This window comes from Trachurus trachurus (assembly GCF_905171665.1).
Source record: "Trachurus trachurus genome assembly, chromosome: 12".
Classification (NCBI taxonomy): Eukaryota; Metazoa; Chordata; class Actinopteri; order Carangiformes; family Carangidae; genus Trachurus; species Trachurus trachurus.
Genome location: NC_139908.1, coordinates 8,087,657 through 8,107,950, shown reverse-complemented (window position 1 = coordinate 8,107,950; position 20,294 = coordinate 8,087,657). Strand labels below are relative to the sequence as shown.

The window sequence follows — 20,294 nt, the reverse complement described above, 5'->3', positions numbered from 1 at the left end:
TGTTCATCCTTGAACGGCACAGGTAAGTGCACCAGAAAAACTGAAGTGGAAAGGGGGGGAAATGGTTTTTAATTTGAAATTTAATTTATTCACAGACTGATAATAACAACAAAATGAACCCTCCTGTTGTCGTCCTGGGTCAAGGAAGGAAAGAATGAAAGAAAGAGATGGAGGAAGGGAACAGATTGGATCAAGGAAGGAAGGATGGAGGGAGAGAAGGGAGGGAGAAAAGAAAGGAAGAGGGAAAAAGGGAGGGATGAAAGAAAGAAGGAAGGAAAGGGAACAGATTGGGTCAAGGAAGGAAAGAAGGGAGGGAGAAAAGAAAGAAAGGGAACAGATTGGGTCAAGGAAGAAGAAGGAAGGATGGAGGGAAAGAAGGGAGGGAGGAAAGAAAGGGAACAGATTGGGTCAATGAAGGAAGGAAGGGAGATGATGGTGGGAAGAAGGGAGAAAGGAGGGAAAGAATAATAATAATAATAATAAACTTTATTTATATAGCACCTTTCAAAACAAATGTTACAAGGTACTGTACAACAAGGTAACAACAATTAAAATGACAACCAGAACAAGTAAATAAAATCAAATAAAATCAGGAAAGGCTTTCCGATAAAAATGAGTTTTGAGGAGTGATTTAAAACACAACACTGAAGAAGCTGACCTAATGTCCTCCGGTAGATCATTCCAGAGCTTTGGGGCCCGAACTGAGAATGCTTTTTCCCCCTTTGTCGTCAGTCGGGCCCCAGGGACAGCTAAAAAACCTTTATCTGAGGATCTCAGAGTGCGAGCAGTGTACACAGATAAAAGGTCAGTGATGTATGCAGGACTAAAACCGTTGAGTGCTTTAAAAGTGATTAATAAGATCTTAAAATCAATCCTAAAACGTACTGGAAGCCAGTGCAGGGAAGCTAAAACAGGCGTAATGTGCTCACGTTTCTTAGTTCTGGTTAAAAGCCTGGCAGCAGAATTCTGCACCGACTGGAGTCTGTCCAGGGATTTTTGATTAAGACAGGTAAAAAGACTGTTACAATAATCCAGTCGTGATGAAATAAAAGCATGTAAAATCGTTTCTGTGTCTTTAAAAGATAAAAAGGATCGAATCTTTGAAATATTTCTAAGATGATAAAAGCAAGACTGGACAAGTTTGGTCGTGTGCTGTTCAAAGTTTAAGTTGCTATCAAACCAGACTCCAAGGTTTTTTGCGGAGGGTTTGATGCCATCTATTAATGGCCCAGCAGCTGACAGGATTTGTTTAGACATCTGCTGGGACCCAAAGACCAGAACCTCTGTTTTGTTGAAAGAAGGATGGAGGAAGGGAAGAACAAAGAAAGGAAAGGAGGGACAAAGGAGGGATCGAGAGACAGAAGGAAGGGAGGAAAGAAGGACCATTCGAAACAGACTGGGTCAGTTTTCTGAACAATTTCTCATGTTGGGGCTTCAATACAAGAGGGACATTACAGATGAGTATGGAGGTATTTGGATGTTTTTTGGTGTGTCTTTTTGGATGAAGAAAAGTGAGGCCCATTCGCAACCGTCATATGGACATGCAGTGCTGCACGGAGCCCCGCTGTGACTCTGAAACTTCTCCCAGCCCTTAGTCGACATGAGGGTGAGTAGATAATGAGTGCAATTTGAATTTTGGGTGAACTATCCCTTTAAAAGGAAAAATGAGGAAGGCCCAAAAAAATACAAACAAATGATGTTTTTTTTTGTATCTTTGGCTTCTGCTCTGGCTTTTTTGGCCGCACAGCTTCAAGCCGTCCATCGATTGTGCAGTGAGTGGACAGGTCGATCTGTGACTTCCAGACACCAGATGGAGACACGGCACAGAGAAGGGGTCTGACTTTGTAACTACAATACTCCACTGACTGGAGCAGCGAGGCTTATGTAAGGTTTTGTACAAAAAAGCTGAAGCCTTTTGCAACACTAAATGCTTAAGATAGTGCAGACGGCGACGCTCATCCTCCCTCCCTGTCACATCACAGCACACACACACCTACCTACCTCGTGAGTGTGTGACAGCTATATATACAAGTGAAAGTGCCTCATTGAGCTCAATTAACATTTCAAAAGCTTTGTCAAACTGCTATTTGTCATCCTTATATAGCTACATCTGAATGTAAACTGTGCATGAAGTGCTGAGATTGGACCGTGGTGGTGGTTGTGGCTCTGTGAAGAACATCACACCTCTAATCTGCTGACACAGCCAAACTTCCCCTCACAAACACAACACATCCACCCCGACGGGATAATCTCACAGATGTGACTCTCTCTCTCTCTCTCTCTCTCGTCTCCCCAGCAGTGAAAAGGACTTCCCACGCCAAGTAACAACCGGCTGACTCAATCCAAACATCCATCACAGCCTTAAAAAACTGTTCGACGACAACCTCCTGTCACCGTCTCCCCAGTCAATTATATCACCTCTCCCACGTCTCCTCCTTTACTTGCTCCAGCTTGCGTCATCAAATAAGCAAATAAAATAAATAATAATAATAATCATAAGAAAACATCCAACCTGTCAATCTTTTTCCCTTTACATTTTATTTTAGTGTTTTTTTTTTATTTTTGTTATATCTAGCACTTTAGTGAGAGTAGTGGAAGTCATTTGGCTTCTCATCTTGTTTGATTTTCATCTCTAGGTGTCAGTGGCCTCCTGTGGGATGAAATTATAATAGACTGAGAGCTATTTCATGTTTCTTTAAACCCATCTTTTCTAGAAATGTATATAGATGTATATTAAAAAAACGATATTCAGCTGCTCTTTGTGCAGGTCTATATTTAACAACCTCAGGATGTGCTGTGATCATCCTTTTTTTTCTGGCATTAGACTAAAATATGAAGCATAAGCATCACCTCTTATCCCCAGAGCAGCATGTATGTTAATCCCGTGAAGCTGCCGGCCTCTCTTCCTTCTCCCCCTTTGCTGCCTGTCAGGGAGTGAGCGGCTCCTCATGGGCTTTACTCTGTGTGAAAGTTGGGAGTGAAGTGAAGCTGGAGCTCAGCAGCACGAACACTGATGGCAGGCAGGACTGTTAGGGGAGAAAGGTGATGATAATTCTAGGAGCCCACAAAAAACCCCAGTAGTCTAATCTTTGTTTTACTGAATTATTCTGCATAATAATAATAATAATAAACTTTATTTGTATAGCACCTTTCAAAACACAGTTATACACAGCATAAGACCCTGACTAATACTCATAGTAATGCTGCATTAGCATCAAAACAAAGCAGGCTAAATAAAAAATGATAATACATACGTAGTCTAAGAGAAAAAGTGTAAAAGTCAGGGGGTAGGGGCCCACTTTAGTATTCTTTCAGGGGGCCCAGAATTCCTAGCAACGGCCCTGATGGCAGCCGGCGCCAGGTGGAGGGAACTGATATATGATTTATATTTGACTGATGAATCACACTGTCGTCGTGGTCAAACCATTGTATTTCTTTCAGACACGCACACAGAGCATCATCAAACTGTGACGTCTGGGATCAACTTTATTTATAGGATGTCCATCACCTACTTAGAGGTAGGCAGATATATGAAGACATTTATGCAGAGCCTCTGTGTCCAGTAACTATAACTATAATTGTAATTATAACAGAATTTACTACTATATTATGCCTATATAAGTATGCGTGGAAATCAAAAACGCTATTTATTTATGCTGCGCTTGATGTTTGGACCACCTACTGTATCTAATTACCATACAGATGCACAAATACATATATGGAGAAAGAAATACATATGAATAAAAGCAGATGTGTAAAAATACAGAAACAAATAGAATTTTCATTGCCAAAATTAATTTATTCTGCATTTATTTAGGTATTTAATTACTTATTTCTAATGTATTATGTCATTTACTTGACCTTCATAAACACAGACATTCTGTGATAGGAAATCAAATTTCTTTTGAAACTGCAGCTTTGCACATTGTAATTTGTCTTGTCATCATCCTGGTTGTCGTTTATGCTGTCAGTCTCTGATCCAGTTAATAGCTGCTGTTCAGATCCCAACAAAGGCACAAAAATAACACATAGTAGGAATAAAAAGACAACAACAACAACAACATTGCTCTCCTCTAAACACAAATAAAGAAAAACACAGACCGATGTTATTAGAAGAAATGAAGCATTTATCAAAGGCTGTTTTCCCCTCCTAGAACCTGCAGTGCTGCAGTGACATTACTGAGAACAAATTTAATTTCAGGGAAAGATTTTTCAAATTAAGTCATGTCTAACCTTGCCGGAAAGAGCGTCATATATTTGTCACAGAGCATCATCATAAAGAATCTCAGAGGATAAATCAGTCTGCAGCTCATATAAGCAGTCAGTACAGATGTGGTCTGACCAGACACACACTGGAAAGACTACAACTTTAGTGTGGAGGCTTTTAACTCCAGTAAAGGATCTGAATACTCGCTCCACCGCTGAACATGCTGATACATAACATTCCTCATATGTGTTTACAATCTATCCATAATTGAGTGTATCCTAATTGTTAAACACTGTGAATTTGCCACGTTCCTCTGCTCTGTACCGATGATGACATCTGTTGCTGCATGTCTGTTTGTCACTCTCCCTGAGATTTGCTCCATTTTGTCCTCATTAAAAGGTGTTTTTTATGGGATGGAGATGGGGGGATGGAGAGGTGGGGTTTCCTTGTTCAATTCTAGGGTACAGGTACAGAGGATGTACTGTGCAAATACATACATACCTGTATGGAGGAACTCAACAGAATCAGCCATTATTCAACAAACCCATGTGATACTGCCTATAATAACTTTTTTAATCTGTTTTTTCTTGTGTTTATCCACCATATTATAGATGAATGCTGCATATTACACCTCATCTTTTCATGATGGAGCAGTGATGAGCCTCCAACAGATGGTGCTAATCTCTCTCTCTCCTCATCAACAGTTGGGTGATAATTCAACAGTTATGTCATTAGGTGTACCCGCTACCTCAGGAAGGAAAGCTGTCACCACCACCAACCACCACCATTATGTTCACTGCTGCAGAAAGACCTCTCTCCTCTGCATCTCTCCACGTTATTCCATGCCTGCTGCTGCTCTCCTCTCCTCTCGCCGGCCAAATGGTTGCAGTTTGCATCTTTGAGTTTGTCTATTTAAAGAGTTGATGAGGCAGTTGTCACTTTTGCTCTGCGTGGGCTGATAAAACAAAACAAACAAACTCTGCTCATACCTGCGAGACGCACCTGAGTAGGTGAGAGAGGGGCATTGGCACAGGGAGAGATCACAGCATCTTCTTTTTAATTTTAATTTTGGACGACAGAAAGCGCGTCTTTCTCTGCGGGAGTCCGCTCCTGTTTTTTTTTTTTGCTAGATCACCCTCCGATGCAATTAACCCAGGAAGGAGACTTTGTCAAGGGGGAATCAACGCCGACCGCCGCAGCAGCAGCCGCAGCAGCAGCAGCAGCAGCAGCAGCAGCAGCAGCAGCAGCTCTCCAGTCCGTCGGATCTCCGGCCAAAATGTGCAGCGAATGTTACGTGAATCAGACATTTGTCAACGATGACGGGACCGTGAACGAGCAGCACAAGCCACGGTAAGACTGAGAGGCAGCAGGAAAACTTCAGCAGGGCTGCAGATGTGGAGATTAGTGAAGTTATTGTTGTGTTGTTCCTCCTCGCATTTGTCAAAGTTCACCTGCTGCACAAACCTGAATTGTATAGCTGAGGAATTTGTTGAGTTGAAACTGTGACAAGGGGGTAAATGAATCTTCTATGAATCAATATAGGCTATTTCATGAAATGTTGATATTTGTGTCGTGCAGTGCGTGGACAATAGTGCTCATTAGTGTTGATCAGTGTTTTTTTTTTTGGTGGTTGTTGTGGTTTTTTCGCCCCAGAGCTCCATCCATCCACACACTGTCAGCTCATGCACTCCTGGCTGTCACCACTGTTGTGTGTTCAGCTGCTCAGCCTGCTCCCTGTCTCAGCTGTCACTGTTACAGTCCGCTTATTAGCTACTGGAAACATGGCTGCAAGAAGACTAGTGCAGATAATAATGTTCGACTCTGCACCTGTGGTTCTGCTTTGAAGTATATTAGTAACAATTTTTTTTAATCTATTTTTTATTTTTTTTATTTTTCTGATTGAAATTGCTGCTGTTTTTTCATAAAGGTGACAATAAAATTGAGTTGAATTGGTCTAAAAGAATATGGTCTAAAATTGAAAAGTCTGAAAGAAGACATACTGTAGATAAATGACACGTCCACATGAGCTGCAAAGCCTTTCTCTCTGCATGTTTCTGTCGTGATTAATGACCTCTAAGTGGCAGCAACTTGTTTTTACTAGATATGATGAGTGGTTCTTCACCTCTGGCTTTTTTGTTTGGTTAAGTTGGAGGGATTTCACAGCCACAACCACATGGGAAATACACCCTTCATCTATTATGCAATAAGTTTGACAAGCTTAATGGAGGACTACAGCAAACAGGCAGAGGTGGAGAGATGGTGGAAGAGTGACAAAAGAAGTAAAAGAGGGATTCGGGTTCCGGTTTGCTGTGGACGATGTGTTTTGCCTCTTCTTTTATTGTGTCTTTTTGGAAGGAGGTTGAAAACTAACTGCACCATCTCACACCAAAACCCTAACACTTACACTTGATTTGAATGAATCCATTCACTCAGATCTGGGGTTTCTAAATGATCTCATTCCTTCACGAGATGAGGTCGTCTCCACACACCTTCTCCTCCTGGGGTCAAAGGTAACATCCCACTATCTATCGTATATACTCCTCCTCTTGCATGTTACTGAGGCTGCGACTGAATAAGGTGTTAACAGGAGAGATGGTGACTCAACAGCTGAAGGCCTTCAGAAAAAAATAAAGCTAACTGCAGAGACTGAGCTCCGTATGCAGCTGAAAAGACATTTCTATCTCTGTTTTCTTTTCTTTTTTTTTCTTTTTATTTATGGTTTGACACCCAGATGATGAATCCGAGGCATGGATCTATGATGATTAATAATGTGTGCCTTAAGCTTATGTAGCGATTGCATTTCTTCAAACCAGTGGTGGAAGCAGTACTTTACTTAACAAGCTGGAAATATTCTGCATTTTCAGTCAAAACGAACAAAATTGATGTACCTATTACGTTTTGCAAAAAAAAAAAAAAGAGCCCCTGCCCCTGTGAGTCATACATTTTTCATTATTGGGCTGTTAATACTGATGCTTTATCAGCAGCACTTCACTGTTGCTGCTTGTTGGGGTGCAGCTGCTATTAACATGCTGTAATATAGTTATATAGCTCACAAATTAATCTAAGAGGATAAATAGATTACATACATGGTAAATGTATACACACACGCTTCTGTATATATATATGATAAGCTTATTTATTCAAGTCGAGTAGAGTAGGGCACTTTCTTTCCACCACTGGTTGAACTCCCACACTCCTGTCCTTGTGAATAAAGTTAATAGAGCATAAACTGTTGTGGACTGTGAGAAACAGGCTCGGGGCTCTGCTCAGTCTTTAGCAAACTAGACTAGATTGCATGTGAACATCTGCTTCTGCTTGTTGGTTATATGCTTGAGATGGGAACAAACAAACAAATGCTCCCAGCTACAGTATCCAATGCATTCAATGCCTGCGTGTGCCCCGGGGTAGAGAAGTAGGTGTTTGTTTGTAGTATAGTAGCTTGTATGCATGGTGTTTAGATGAACATTATATTTTTCCATTGTCTGTATGAATTCAGGGTGCAGTTTGAACATCCAATGTCTTAAAACAAGCTGCAAACGTGTTAATAAGAAGAAGGCAGGGAATTTGATCTGGGCTGAAATGTAATTTATTGCATAAGTTTGCTTTTTTGGTAACACTTTATAATAAGTAGCCTACTGACTATTAGCATTAATACATACTGAGTTCTTCATTTATACCACATGAATACTCATTAGTATATAGTTTATAAATACAGTTAGTGCTTATCAATGATGAGTAAACATTTTAATTGTGTTTATAAACTACATACTAAGGAGTATTCATGTGTTAATGATGAATTCAGTATTTAATGCTGCTTAATACTTATTATAAAGTGTTACCGCTTTTTTTCTTCCCTATTTATCTGTTGACATACCTGTGTGGGTCTGTCAACTGTACGTCTCCATCCTATCTTTTCTTTCCTTGCCTCCTCATTTGCTTTCACCATTACCTGCTCGCCCCACTCCCTTCATCTTTTGCACCCCTGTTCTTTTTTGTTTTGTTTTTATTTTTTCCTCCCTTCACTTGTCTCCTCTCCCTCCTCCAGCTCTGCCCCAGCACCGATCCAGACCAACAGCATCAGCAGCGGGGTCGTCTTAAACATCTCCGCCCTAAAGATGGAGGAAGAGGAGAGCGAGGTGCCTCCTCTGCCGCACCGCTTCCGCTTCAGAGACCTGCTGCTCGGAGACCAGAGCTTCCAGAACGACGACAGGTAGGCAGCAGCAGCAGCGGGGTGGACTCACTGTAGGGAGCAGCAGCATGAGCACGATCACAGACAGAAACATGGCAGATAATCCTCAAACTCAAATTATACCACAATTTGACTGTTTGATTTAGTAATCAAAGGAAAATCCTGAAAAAAATAAAATAAAACGAGGACGCCAATCAATGCCCTCATCCACGGGGCATTAGGCTTCACTGAGTGGTTTGATGAGCATGAAAATGATATGACTCATATGCTATGACCTTCACTGTCACCAGATCTCAACCTAATTGAGCCCCTGTTGGGGAATCTTTAGTGATGTACAATTATAAATGACAGAATTAGGTTTCTTAAGAATAAGATTGTAAGAATGATGTTCACCCCCCCACCCACCCACAAGCAGAGACGTGTCGAATTGATGCCAACACCTCACTAAGACACTTTATGTTGGGTTTGCCTTTAGTTTCTCACTTGTGTGTGAATATTTAACCACTAGTGACCCTTTGTTGTCAGATCCTCTACATCCTTGTCACACAAACATTAGTTGAGTTTCTCCACAATCGTTCCTTATATATAAGCAGCTGTAGAACATGAATATGAATATGGGAGTAAACTGAACCATTTTGGGTTTTCAGGCATAAGTTGGACAAAATTAGACATGTGGAGATGTTTTTTTTTTTTTTAGTTTAGTGTGTTTATTATGGTCTTGTAAAAACAAGTAGGCTACAATAGACAAATATAAAAGTATATATACAAAACAAAACAAAACAAAACACAACAAAGCTATACAATGCACTTTGACAGAAAAGGTGTAGGCTGAAGCATCAGCTCATTTCTTAAATTAACATTTTCCATTCACTCATTTTAAAAATTTTGACAGAACAAAAAGCCTGCATATTATTATATAATACGTTTTTGAATCTGTTAAGTATGTTACTGTACACAGTTTGATTTCTAATTTCAGATTATTCCATTGATTGACTCCTTTAATTGATATACATCTTTGTTTCACATTTGTTCGTACCTTTGCTTTTGTATACACATAAGTCCCTCTTTGTTCATATCTACTGGTTCGAGTCTGAAACATCCTCTGGACACCATCTGGAAGCATATTATTATTTACTTTGGTATATGGTATAGTTGATCTGCTAGCGTTGTATAGATCCATGAGTCAAGCTAAACACCAAAGATAAAGATTAGTTGCAGTTCAGAAACATTTGATGAAAGGGAGGTTGGAAAATTAAAAAATGACTTTATTGCAAATTTAAAAAGCACCATATATTCGGCTGTAACTTGATTTTGTCTATTAGAAACCCCTTTACACTCTGCCTGTCAGGTCACATCCATCCTGCTGCATTTCAAGTAGCAGCAGCTGTTGCTTTTCTGTTGTCATCTGTCTTCATTTTCTTTGTGCTCATCAGAATTTTTCCACAGGGAAATAAGAAATAATAATAATAAGAAAACACTTTATTTTGATGAGATTATTTGACGTAATTGCAGTTTGTGGTTCCCTGCTGCCATCAAAGGTGCTGCTAATTTTTTTTCCAGATGACAAATACTATTAATCTGCAATCAGCCCCACTTGAATCAACTTTGTGGCTGTGTTGGTATATAGTTGTTACATCAAAGTCATTGTGTTTGAAGTGTTTAGTCTGTCTGCCCTCTGTGGTCTCTTACTTAGCATGTACAGACAAAGAGTTTGAGTGCTGAGTTCTTCAACCTCTGATTTATAATGTAAATGAATGGTGTTGGAGTTTCTGGTGCTGTCCATGGTGCTGAAAACATGTTGTTTGGTCAGTGCTGTGGTTTTTTCAGAGCAGTGGAGAAATGTATAGGTGTAAATCAGTGTGAAGCTTTGTGAAACAACATTGTGACCTAATTTACAATCAGAATTTAAAGTGAGCTGTTGTCTACAGTATCTTTTTTCATCCTCTTTCCACCTCATCTCTGCTGCTGCTGCTGCTGCTTGACAGGAGACAACATCAGTAGCAGACTTATGTTTTTTTTTTTTTTTTTCTGAGATCTGCCTCTTTTGTTTTTGTCCTGTAGGATTCATATAGTTCCCACTGCAGGGATTTCATTTCAATAGCTCTGAATGTAGAGCAGTGGTCTATTCACTGGTATTTTTATTTACTCTTTCAGTATACATATAATGTTGGGTTCTGCCAGATGGACCTCAGGAGAGCGGTGATCAAATATAATTTTAGATGTGATGATTAGAGGAGCAGCAAACATTTGAGACTGCTCCTCTGCAGTGCTGTTTGTACTACTGTATTTGACGCCTCTATTTGTCGAGGAGAAGCAACAAGCTTTGCCAAGTGCTTTCAGTCAAAGGTGACCTTTCCCCATCCGTCCTTGCTACAACCACTGTTTTCTCCTCGATAAAGCTGCCCACGTTCTTTCATTTTTCTGCTCTGTCCCCCCTGCAAATGAACGGATGGGGGTCCTCTGTCCCCGGCAGATAGAGGTGACTGATTTCCAGTGGTCAGCGTCTCGTGTTTTGTGCTTTCAGCCGTTTTCAGTCTGTGAACTCCCAAATGTCACTGGTCACATCTGCACGGTCATCTGTTACTCAAAGGTTCCTTCCTGAAAAGCAGACAGATGCATGTGCAAACAATTCTGGCAAAAAAAATATCAGCCTGAATGAATGTCTCATCCGGTGAACTCATCATCAAGTTGCTGCAGTCTTCCTGTCAGCTCCACTCCCTCATTTGTGCAGCCTCTTTTTATCTGTCCTGCCTGCTGCAATTCCAGTCTTTTTCTTTTCACGTTCGCTGTCTCACATGTTTTTTTTGCCATTTCAAAACCCCTGATTGTCCCATTTAAGTGACGTCTTTACGAGCGAAACCTTTTGCGGCATATAAATGCAGATTGCGTGAATGAAAATGCCACAGACAGGAGTCATGGTAAAAAGGTCTTCACATGCACAACGTGGAAAAGCCACACTGAGTGGCTGCACTGCACCAGTGTGGGCGATGGGGGGGATTCAAGTGGACTGACCTCTTCCGGTGTTTTCAAAAAGCACTGACTCACAGACAGAAGAGGTCATCTATAAATTACTACTTCAGTCTGTTCAGATTTAGAGAGGATAAAAAAGGTGGGAGGAGGGAGACAGAAGCGGAGCATTGCCTCCCACATTGTTCTCCACTTTTCTGTTTTTTTTTCTCTTTCTCTCTACTCGGATGCAAAAGAAAAAAGCATCTGTCGTTCGGTTTCTGTTGTCTGTCACTTTGTGATGCCGAAACCTTCTCATCGGCAAACAGAAAGACTTCCTCTGGGCTTCATACCACACGTTTGAAAGACTTTGTAAGATGCAGATAATGCTGACATGATGTTTGCTTGATGCCTCCTGCAAAAAAGAAAAGAAGAAGCAATGGACAAATGAGTGTTTGTCTGCAGCAATCAGCCCTTCAGCCTGTCACAGTGAATGTTTGGAGCTGCAGTGCTGCTGGAGAAGAGAAGACCATAACCAGTTAGGGTTATTCCTGTCATAGCAATGTTGCTGTGGCAACAGGCCCGCGCACGAGAAAGAGAAAGAGAAAGAGAGAGAGAGAGAGGGAATAAAGAGAGAGGTTGTAGCTATACATTTCTAAAAATAAACCAATAATCACAGCATTCTTCAAAAATAAATGATTAATCCGAAAATGAATTAGCCTCTGATTTGTTGTTCTGCTTTGTAACATCTTGTTCTCATGAGCGTGTTTAGTTTTTTTTTTTTTTCTCAAAAAGCTTGAAAATAATTCGTCTTCCCACAAACACAGTAGGAGCCGTGTTTTTTTTTTTTTTTTTTTTCCTCCTGAGCTGCGGGGAGGCGCGCTGGTCAAGAAGCTTATAGTCTCCCGTAGGAATGAACTGACTGCACGACGCAGCTACAGGTGTCCTGCTGCTGCACCATCATGGACCCGGACACCGTCATCCAGACCTGGGTCAGTCCGACCGTGGGCACGTGGAGGTCGGACACTTTGGGTAGTGATGCCGGGCAGAGGTGGGTCACGTGGAGCAGAGCAGGCGCGTGGCGTGGGTGTGTGATGTTGATGTCCTCTCTCTCAGGTAGGAAAGGTGACAGGAAGGAGCGAGAGAGCGCGACACTGTGAGAAGTTTTTTTTTTTTTATCGTTTCCGTTTATTTATTTATTTTATTTTAGAGCAGTTGCAGATTGAGGATCATGGACGAAGAGACCAGCGCGCGAGCGGATTGATCAGCGCGCCAAAAAAAAAAAAAAAACCTGCTGAGATGCACAGAAAGGATGTGAAGGGTTTATTTATTTACAGCCTGAAGTAGGCTACTTTTTATTTATTCTATTCAAGGACACTTTCGCTGGAACAGGCCTGTAAACTAGCTGCTTCTGCTGCAACTATGTCTGTGATTATTGATTTGTTATTTTCTCACTTATTGGCTCACAAATCATTAAAAAAACAAGATTGTCCCTGCGTCGACTTGAATAAGTAGAGCTGTTAGGAAAATTACCATTTCTGGAAATTTTGTTTTAAAAAAATCAATGCAGACTTCTGTTTTTCTAAATGGCAAATAACTTTACACTGGCTTTACACTCGCCCATTAAATGTTGATTTTCTGTGTTTTTATGTTGCCATAGAACCATAGCCTCTAATTGAATTAAGTAATTCCCCCCTATTGAGTTTTGCCTTATTCACTTGATCAAATGGGAATTAATTTATTAACTTTATATGATGATATTATTTTTGGATTTTTTGTTGATATTCTGTCTCTCTCTGTTAAAGTAAATTTACCATAAAAACTATAGACCGTCCATTTCTTTGAGGGGGAGCAAACTTCCAAGATCAGCAGGGAATCAAATACTTATTTTCCCCGCTGTGAATGTGAATAACATGTAAATCTAGAGAGTTATCTTATTATGATCATTATTGTGATCATTATCATTATGGTTATTTCTGAACTGACAGTTTATGTGAGGGTTCGGGTCTCAACAACTATTCTAAAAAACTTAACTTCCTTGGATCCTTAAAAATAAACCTGACATGTTTGAACTCAATTCAACAAGTGGTTGTCAAGAAAACTAAAGGAGAGACAGAAAGACATTATTGATTTCACTGAAGCAGTTCAGTCAAAAATTTGAAAACCAATCATGCTTTTTGGATGAGGGACTAAACCATTAAACATAATCACTTCAGCTCAATAATGAACCTTATCTAACATTTACCTCAGCCAATAGTAGCTACAAACCCCACAAACATACATACTGACACATAACTTTGAAAAAGATATAGATTATTAATGGCTCAATTGTCTGTTGATCAACTAATTGATTCAGTGATTAATTGTTGTAATCATAGTCAAACACTGGTTTTATTTCCACTGTGTGTACATCCAGAGCAACAGGTCTGTGTCTGTGTGGATGATGAACACCTCGGGGTGAGGTGATTCGATAAACGCAGGCCTGTTTCAGAACTGCAAAACGATCGCACTTGCAGAACTTCCTCGGCTGCAATTAGTCATTTTAAGAGATCTAATTACTCCCAGAGCTGCGCCTCTTATTGCCTGAAACTCCGATGTGACACCGCAGTATGACTAATGTCAGACTACTTCAGCTGGTAATTGTGCTCAACAGGAGCTGATTAAGGGTCATTACTTGTTGCACCCGTGTGTGTGTGTGTGTGTGTGTGTGTGTGTGTGTGTGTGTGTGTGTGTGTGTGTGGGTGGAGGGGTGAGACAGACAGACAGACAGACAGACAGACAGAGAGCAATCTGTAAGAACCCTCATATGTGAGAGCCACCTCAGTGTAAGTGCATCCACCTCCAGAGCTCTTCTCTGCCCAGATGTGACAGCTGTTATCCGATCTTATCGCACAGGATTTGTCTTTCAGTGTTCTCTATTTTCATGGCTAAAGGGGCTTTTCTCTTCATGCACACCTGAAATAGCTGTTTCAGTGCACATACAAACAATGAACGATATCTTGTGTGCATCCATCCAGCAGCCCACACTGCCTTTTTCCTTCCCACTGTGAACCTTTCAGCCACGAGCCAGAGCTCAGGATTACTGCAGCAGCAGCAGCGGGAGCCACGGCGCAGCTGCACCAGCTTTCAAACCTTCCACAAATTCTTCTAATCTCTCTTCCATTTGCACTCTCTTTTATTATTCCCTGTCTGCACTCTCCCCTGAAAAGATTACACTGTATATTAATAGTGTAAAGCCCGTTCTTGTGTTGCCAAGCTACTGTATGAGTCGTGCTCATTCTCTTTCGACTTCCCTCGGTCTCTCCCTACTGGGCTCTGCTCTGTTGTTCCTCAGTTAATCTGATTTTATGTGTTTGTAATTGCATAAAAGTTGGCTCTTCATTTCTTTCTCTCTTTCTCATCCTAGCTGTAGCCAATCAACAAGTGCATCCTGAGGAGAAACTTTTTTTTTTTTGCCCCAGTAGGAAAGTTTGTATTAGATTTTATTCTGAAATTGTATCAACTCAAAAAGCCTAAATATGAGCAGCGTGACGTGTCCCATGGTAACCCTGTCACATAATTGGGAACAAAATCAGACAGATAATTATCCAACTCTCCTCAGACACATGATTAGAAAAACAGCGTTATGAATATTCATGCTGTGTAAAAATTGATAGACTGTGGTATTTGACACTTTGGAGCTGCCTCTACAAACATCTGCGTGGCTCTTTTTTGTGTTTGTGCTGCCGCTGATTCTTTAGTGACAGTTTTCATCCCTCTGGTCCCTGTCAGGGTGCAGGTCGAGTTTTATGTGAATGAAAACACCTTCAAGGAGCGTCTGAAGCTTTTCTTCATCAAAAACCAAAGATCAAGTAAGTTTCTCACTCACTGCTGCATTTAAAGGGATAGTTCAACGTTTTGGAAAATTCGCCATAATCCCTATAGTCATAGTAGGAGGTTCATTAACTTTAATTATTGGTGCAAGTTGTTTAGAGAACCGCGCGGCAATGGCGGTGAACGGTACAGGTCCCCTGTCCCTTATCAAATTCATCAAATACACAATCCAACAACTCCAAAACGCTCTCGTGGAGAAGTTGTGACCTGCACATTCACCACGCTATGAGATAATAATGTTAAATTAAGAGACAGAGTTGTTTTCGAGGCAAATGCAAAGTTGGAAATACATTTCCAGACATGGCTGCTGGGCGTAATGTGCTATAATGTGTTTATACACTTGATTATTTCATAGCATAGCGACCTTTACCGTTCACCTCCATTGCGGATCTCAAAACAACATGTACTGATAATTAAAGGTAACGAACCTACTGCTATGGCTAAAGGGATTATGGCAATAGGCAATTTTGCCAAAATGTTGAACTATCCCTTTAAGGTCAAACTACATACACATGTACACACTGAAGTCACATGTAGGCTATTTCTGAAAATGTGTCCCTCTCTAAACCTTTAGGCCTCAGGATTCGTGTGTTCAACTTCTCCCTGAAGCTGCTCACCTGCCTCCTGTACATCATCAGAGTGGTGACGGACAACCCCGGTCAGGGCGCCGCCGCCGGCCACAGCACGGGACAACAGAGTTCCTCCAACGGCAACACCAAATGGTGAGAGAGAAAAGTGTCAGTATTTATTTAAAACTACATGAAAACAACACAAGAACTAACATAGTTCACATAATAGAGTAGAAAATGGAAACAATGGCAAAGTTAAACATCATTAAACACATGAGGTTTCAGGCTGGTTTCCAAAGACGACACTGTTCTAAGTAAACCAGCGTCAATCAGCTCCTTTGAGTGGTTTATTGTGTTATATAAATGTTTATTATATTAGTTTATATAGTTTTTTGATATGTGGATGCATGACAACTGGAACCAGAAAGACATGGGATGTGTCCTTCCTATAAGATGTCGTAGAGCTCTGTAGCACCTTGAAACCTGCACTACATGTGTTGGTAACCATTGTAGAAAGAGTTAGTTTTAGTTGAGTTGTATCTCTGTCCAACATTAAAAGTTAGAAGACCCTTGATTTTTAATTTCAGAGAAGTGTATAAATACTGATGGATTCAGATGGTTGAATCAGCACGACACAAAACTTCAACAATTATCAAAACTTCTCTTTTTCTTTCCATCATCAGTGTCGACTGCCAGTGGAACGGATCGGTGCAGGACCGAGAGATTAACTGGTAAACACCAGAAGCTGTGCCAGTTTATCTTAATGAAAAAGAACTGGCACAACATTATGATGCCGCCTGTAATTAGAGCAATAATCTGTGTTTACGCTTAGTTTTGGGATCTAACCTAATTTCCTCCACTTAACCTTATTGCTTAACCTTGCATAATTAGTAGTGTATATTTTTCAAAAGATAAAACAACTGGCAACCTGAGCGTTTATTGTTAAATGTGTATAAAAGTGCTGCTGTTAACATGCTCTGTGTGACAGGGAGTTGATCTTCTGGGTGGATAGAAAGGTTCCTGTCTGGGCCATTCAAGTGAGTCACAACAGATTATACACAGTCGCCATAATTAATAAAGGAACTGCAGTGATCAAATATTTGATCGACTAATTTAATCCACAGATGCTTTACCTTCTAAATTAAAACAATTGCCATTTCCTGTTTTGGTTTGCACAGGTGAGTGTGGCCATCATTAGTTTCCTGGAGACCATGTTACTGATGTATCTGAGCTACAAGGTACGACACACACACACACACACACACACACTACACATCAGCATGATTAATACAGTCTGTACAATTAGTCACTTATAGTCGGTGAGATTGACAATCCGTAAGTGGTGTAATTATCCCAAGTCATTTGTCACGGCTACATTAAGGATAGACGATAATTACAGGATCTGGAGGTGAAGGATTAAGTGGTCGTGGAAAGTGACAGATTACAATGAAGAAATGTATCTTTGCGGTGACTCACTGTCTATTGTGTGTTTGCAGTTAAAAGTGTTAAAAAGTCTGTGTGTGTGTGTGTGTGTGTTTTTTTTTGTATTTCAGGGGAACATTTGGGAGCAGATCTTCCAGGTGTCTTTTCTCCTGGAGATGATCAACACGGTTCCCTTCATCATTACGGTAAAACTTGTTTGTGTTTTGGTGACATTATGCCTTTATGTTACCTCATCTACACTGTAAAAACTCAAAATCTTACCAAGAATATTGTCTTATTTCTAGTCAAAATGTCATTTCTAATCAAAACAAATCTCATTATACTTAAAATAAGACTCATCACATTAAAAAGTAGCCTGTTTTTAAGACAATTTTACTTATTTCAAGCATATTTTCACTTGAAATAAGTAGAAAAATCTGATAGTGGAGTGAAAGTTTTTATTTCTTATTACAAGCACAAAAAACTTGATTTCACTGGCAGATTTTTGTACTTATTTCAAGTGAAAATTTGTTTGAAACAAATGAAAATTATCCCCCAAAAAATTCATTTTTAGATGATTAATCTTATTTTAAGTGGAAAGAGTTTAGTTTTGACTAGAAATTAGACATTTTGACAAGATATAGTAAGACAAATATTCTTGGAAGGATTTTGAGTTTTTGCTGTGTAACTTGTCAGTCTCTGAACAAACGCTACTCACAAAAACTTAGGGATTTTTTCAGCTTTGGGATAAAATTTCACAATGCACCTAAAATGCACTAAAGCCTTTACAGGTGAACTTAATTTGACCTTCTCTAAACTTTTGGATGCACATGTCCGGTGATTAACCGCAAAAATCACAACACTAAACGTTCTGGTTCAATGACAGTTTGTGGGGGAGGGAAATGTCCACTGAGCTCAGAGTGTCAGAGTGTCATCAACAGGTTGAACAGAGACACAGGGAGACTAGAAGAGTCACAGAAAGGCAGAGAAGTGGGTGTCCTTTGGCCACATGACAACTTATTGACACATTGACATTTTTTCGTCGTGGTATACCCACCACTAAACTTTTTATGTTTTCCATAAATTTCACCTGAAAGTCGAATATCCCTAACTCTTTGTGTGTAGTGTATGTAGTTTGTCACACTAGCAGCTAGCAGCTAGCAGCATGGCATTGCTGTCCAACCACTTTTCCCCATACTGAATTTCTAAGTAGCTATTGAAGTTTTTGGACATACATTCATGGTCCCCATAGGATGAAGCCTGTTGACTTTGGTAACCCTCAGATTATTCCTGTAGCTACTGCCACCATGAGGTTGAGTCTTTTGGTATAGTGAAAGTATTGGCAGTTCACTGAGGCATTTCCATTCAGTGTGGTAGCCTACAAACAGCCGCCATCAGGATTAATTGTGATAACTTGGCTTTTCTCTGTTATCGAGTACTATTATGGTCAGATCACAACTTGTCTAAATATCTACAAAACTATTGACATCCCCATCAGCCTCAGTTGTACTTGCTAATTAGCAATTGCTACATACAGTAAAACAAAGATGTTGAACACATGGTCAAATAATGCAAGGTATCAGCTTATTGACATTGTCCCTCCGGGTGTATTAGCTAGCGGACATTAACATTTTACTAATATATCCCTAGCTAATTGAGCTTTCATATTCTTATAATGTTAGCCAACAAAAAAACAGCACAGTCATTTTTTGTGTTTAAATATTTAACTTTAATTTTTCACAGTGCATGCATATATTTTCCTCCTGTGTGGAGTTTGTATGTGTTGATGAAATGTGAAACGATGTGTTATACGCTCTCTCCACAGATCTTCTGGCCCTCCGTGAGGAACATCTTCATTCCCGTCTTCCTCAACTGCTGGCTGGCCAAATGTGCTCTGGAGAACATGATCGTGAGCTCGATGCTTTAACCTAATCCTTTCTGTTATTAATGACCTGCTTTTAATCAGATGCTTTGGTTCACACTATGCAAGATCAAGGTGACGTTTCACTATACACTGATTTACACTGTGTGGCTGCTGCTGCTGACAACAACACATCCCTCTCCTGCTCTGGCTCTGCTCTGACTGTGCTGTGTTGCACCCTGAAGGGCTTTCAACTGAGGGATTATTTGCAGCCTGCTGTATTTTATCATGCTTTGTGTGTCACGCTGTAGCGCTGCAGCATGGAGCAGCCTGAGGAGAAAACACATTTGCAGTGAACAGCTAAACTAATGATGTGAATGATTCCTGGCAATAATAATAACTGCCAGAAATGTTTTATAAATCCAAGATGCGTGTGAGTATTTTGTATCCTTGAGTTTTGTAGTTTCAAACTGTGTTGTTTGTCACGGTGCAGAATGACGTCCACAGGGCGATCCAGAGGACAAACTCAGCCATGTTCAACCAGGTCCTCATTCTCATCTGCACCTTACTCTGCCTGGTCTTCACAGGGTGAGGCTGCCTCTTCAAGCTTTATATTTATAAAGCTTGTTTGTTCCTTTATTCTGTTTTTTGCTTTGTTTTTCCTAAACCTATTTTTATGTCTCAATGTAAAGCACTTTGGCTTCCCCTGTGGTTTTTAAATGTGCAGCTATATAAATAAAGTTGATTGGTTGATTGATTATAACATAACTCTAACAATCTAATCAGTTTGTATCAACACCTCTTAACTACAAATTAACTTCAAAATTATAAATTGATGTGTTGGGTTGCACTGCAGTGAAGATGTAAGTGGATATACTCATTGTGTCTTTGATGGGATGATAACTTGTTGCGTAGTGATTAACCAGTTCCCAAAATTGGAGATTTTCTGGCAGAGAAGAGGAAACATTGGTGGTTCTCTCTGTTTTGGGGTCTGTAAATTCATAATGAGTTTTCTGCAAAAAGAACTGTCTAAGTTGGTGCTAATTGAAAGGAAATGGAGAGTGCTCAGTTGACACACTCCTAATTAATTCGAAATGCCACAAGAGTCTAAGCTCGGGACTTGAGACTGATTTGTTCTCAGCGGGTCAGAATGAGCATGAAAATCATTTACCCTCAAGGCAAACATAAATAAAGAACAAAGTTTTCAACAATAAGTTAAAAATAGAT

At 40.2% G+C, this 20,294-nt stretch overlaps 1 protein-coding gene across 1 annotated transcript in view; it reads left to right on the top strand.

Moving 5' to 3' along the window:
- Window positions 1–5,348: 5,348 nt before the first annotated feature.
- kcnt1a (potassium sodium-activated channel subfamily T member 1a) overlaps window positions 5,349–20,294 on the top strand; it is a gene marked incomplete at both ends in the record, with an annotated part of 32,456 nt that continues 17,510 nt past the window's right edge. The window contains 10 exons of the mRNA XM_083984078.1: window positions 5,349–5,557; window positions 8,253–8,417; window positions 15,114–15,193; window positions 15,790–15,937; window positions 16,468–16,515; window positions 16,773–16,821; window positions 16,963–17,022; window positions 17,338–17,412; window positions 19,032–19,115; window positions 19,561–19,655. Of these exons, the coding sequence (XP_083840204.1) occupies window positions 5,349–5,557; window positions 8,253–8,417; window positions 15,114–15,193; window positions 15,790–15,937; window positions 16,468–16,515; window positions 16,773–16,821; window positions 16,963–17,022; window positions 17,338–17,412; window positions 19,032–19,115; window positions 19,561–19,655 (1,013 nt within the window). The remainder of the gene's footprint in view (window positions 5,558–8,252; window positions 8,418–15,113; window positions 15,194–15,789; window positions 15,938–16,467; window positions 16,516–16,772; window positions 16,822–16,962; window positions 17,023–17,337; window positions 17,413–19,031; window positions 19,116–19,560; window positions 19,656–20,294) is intronic.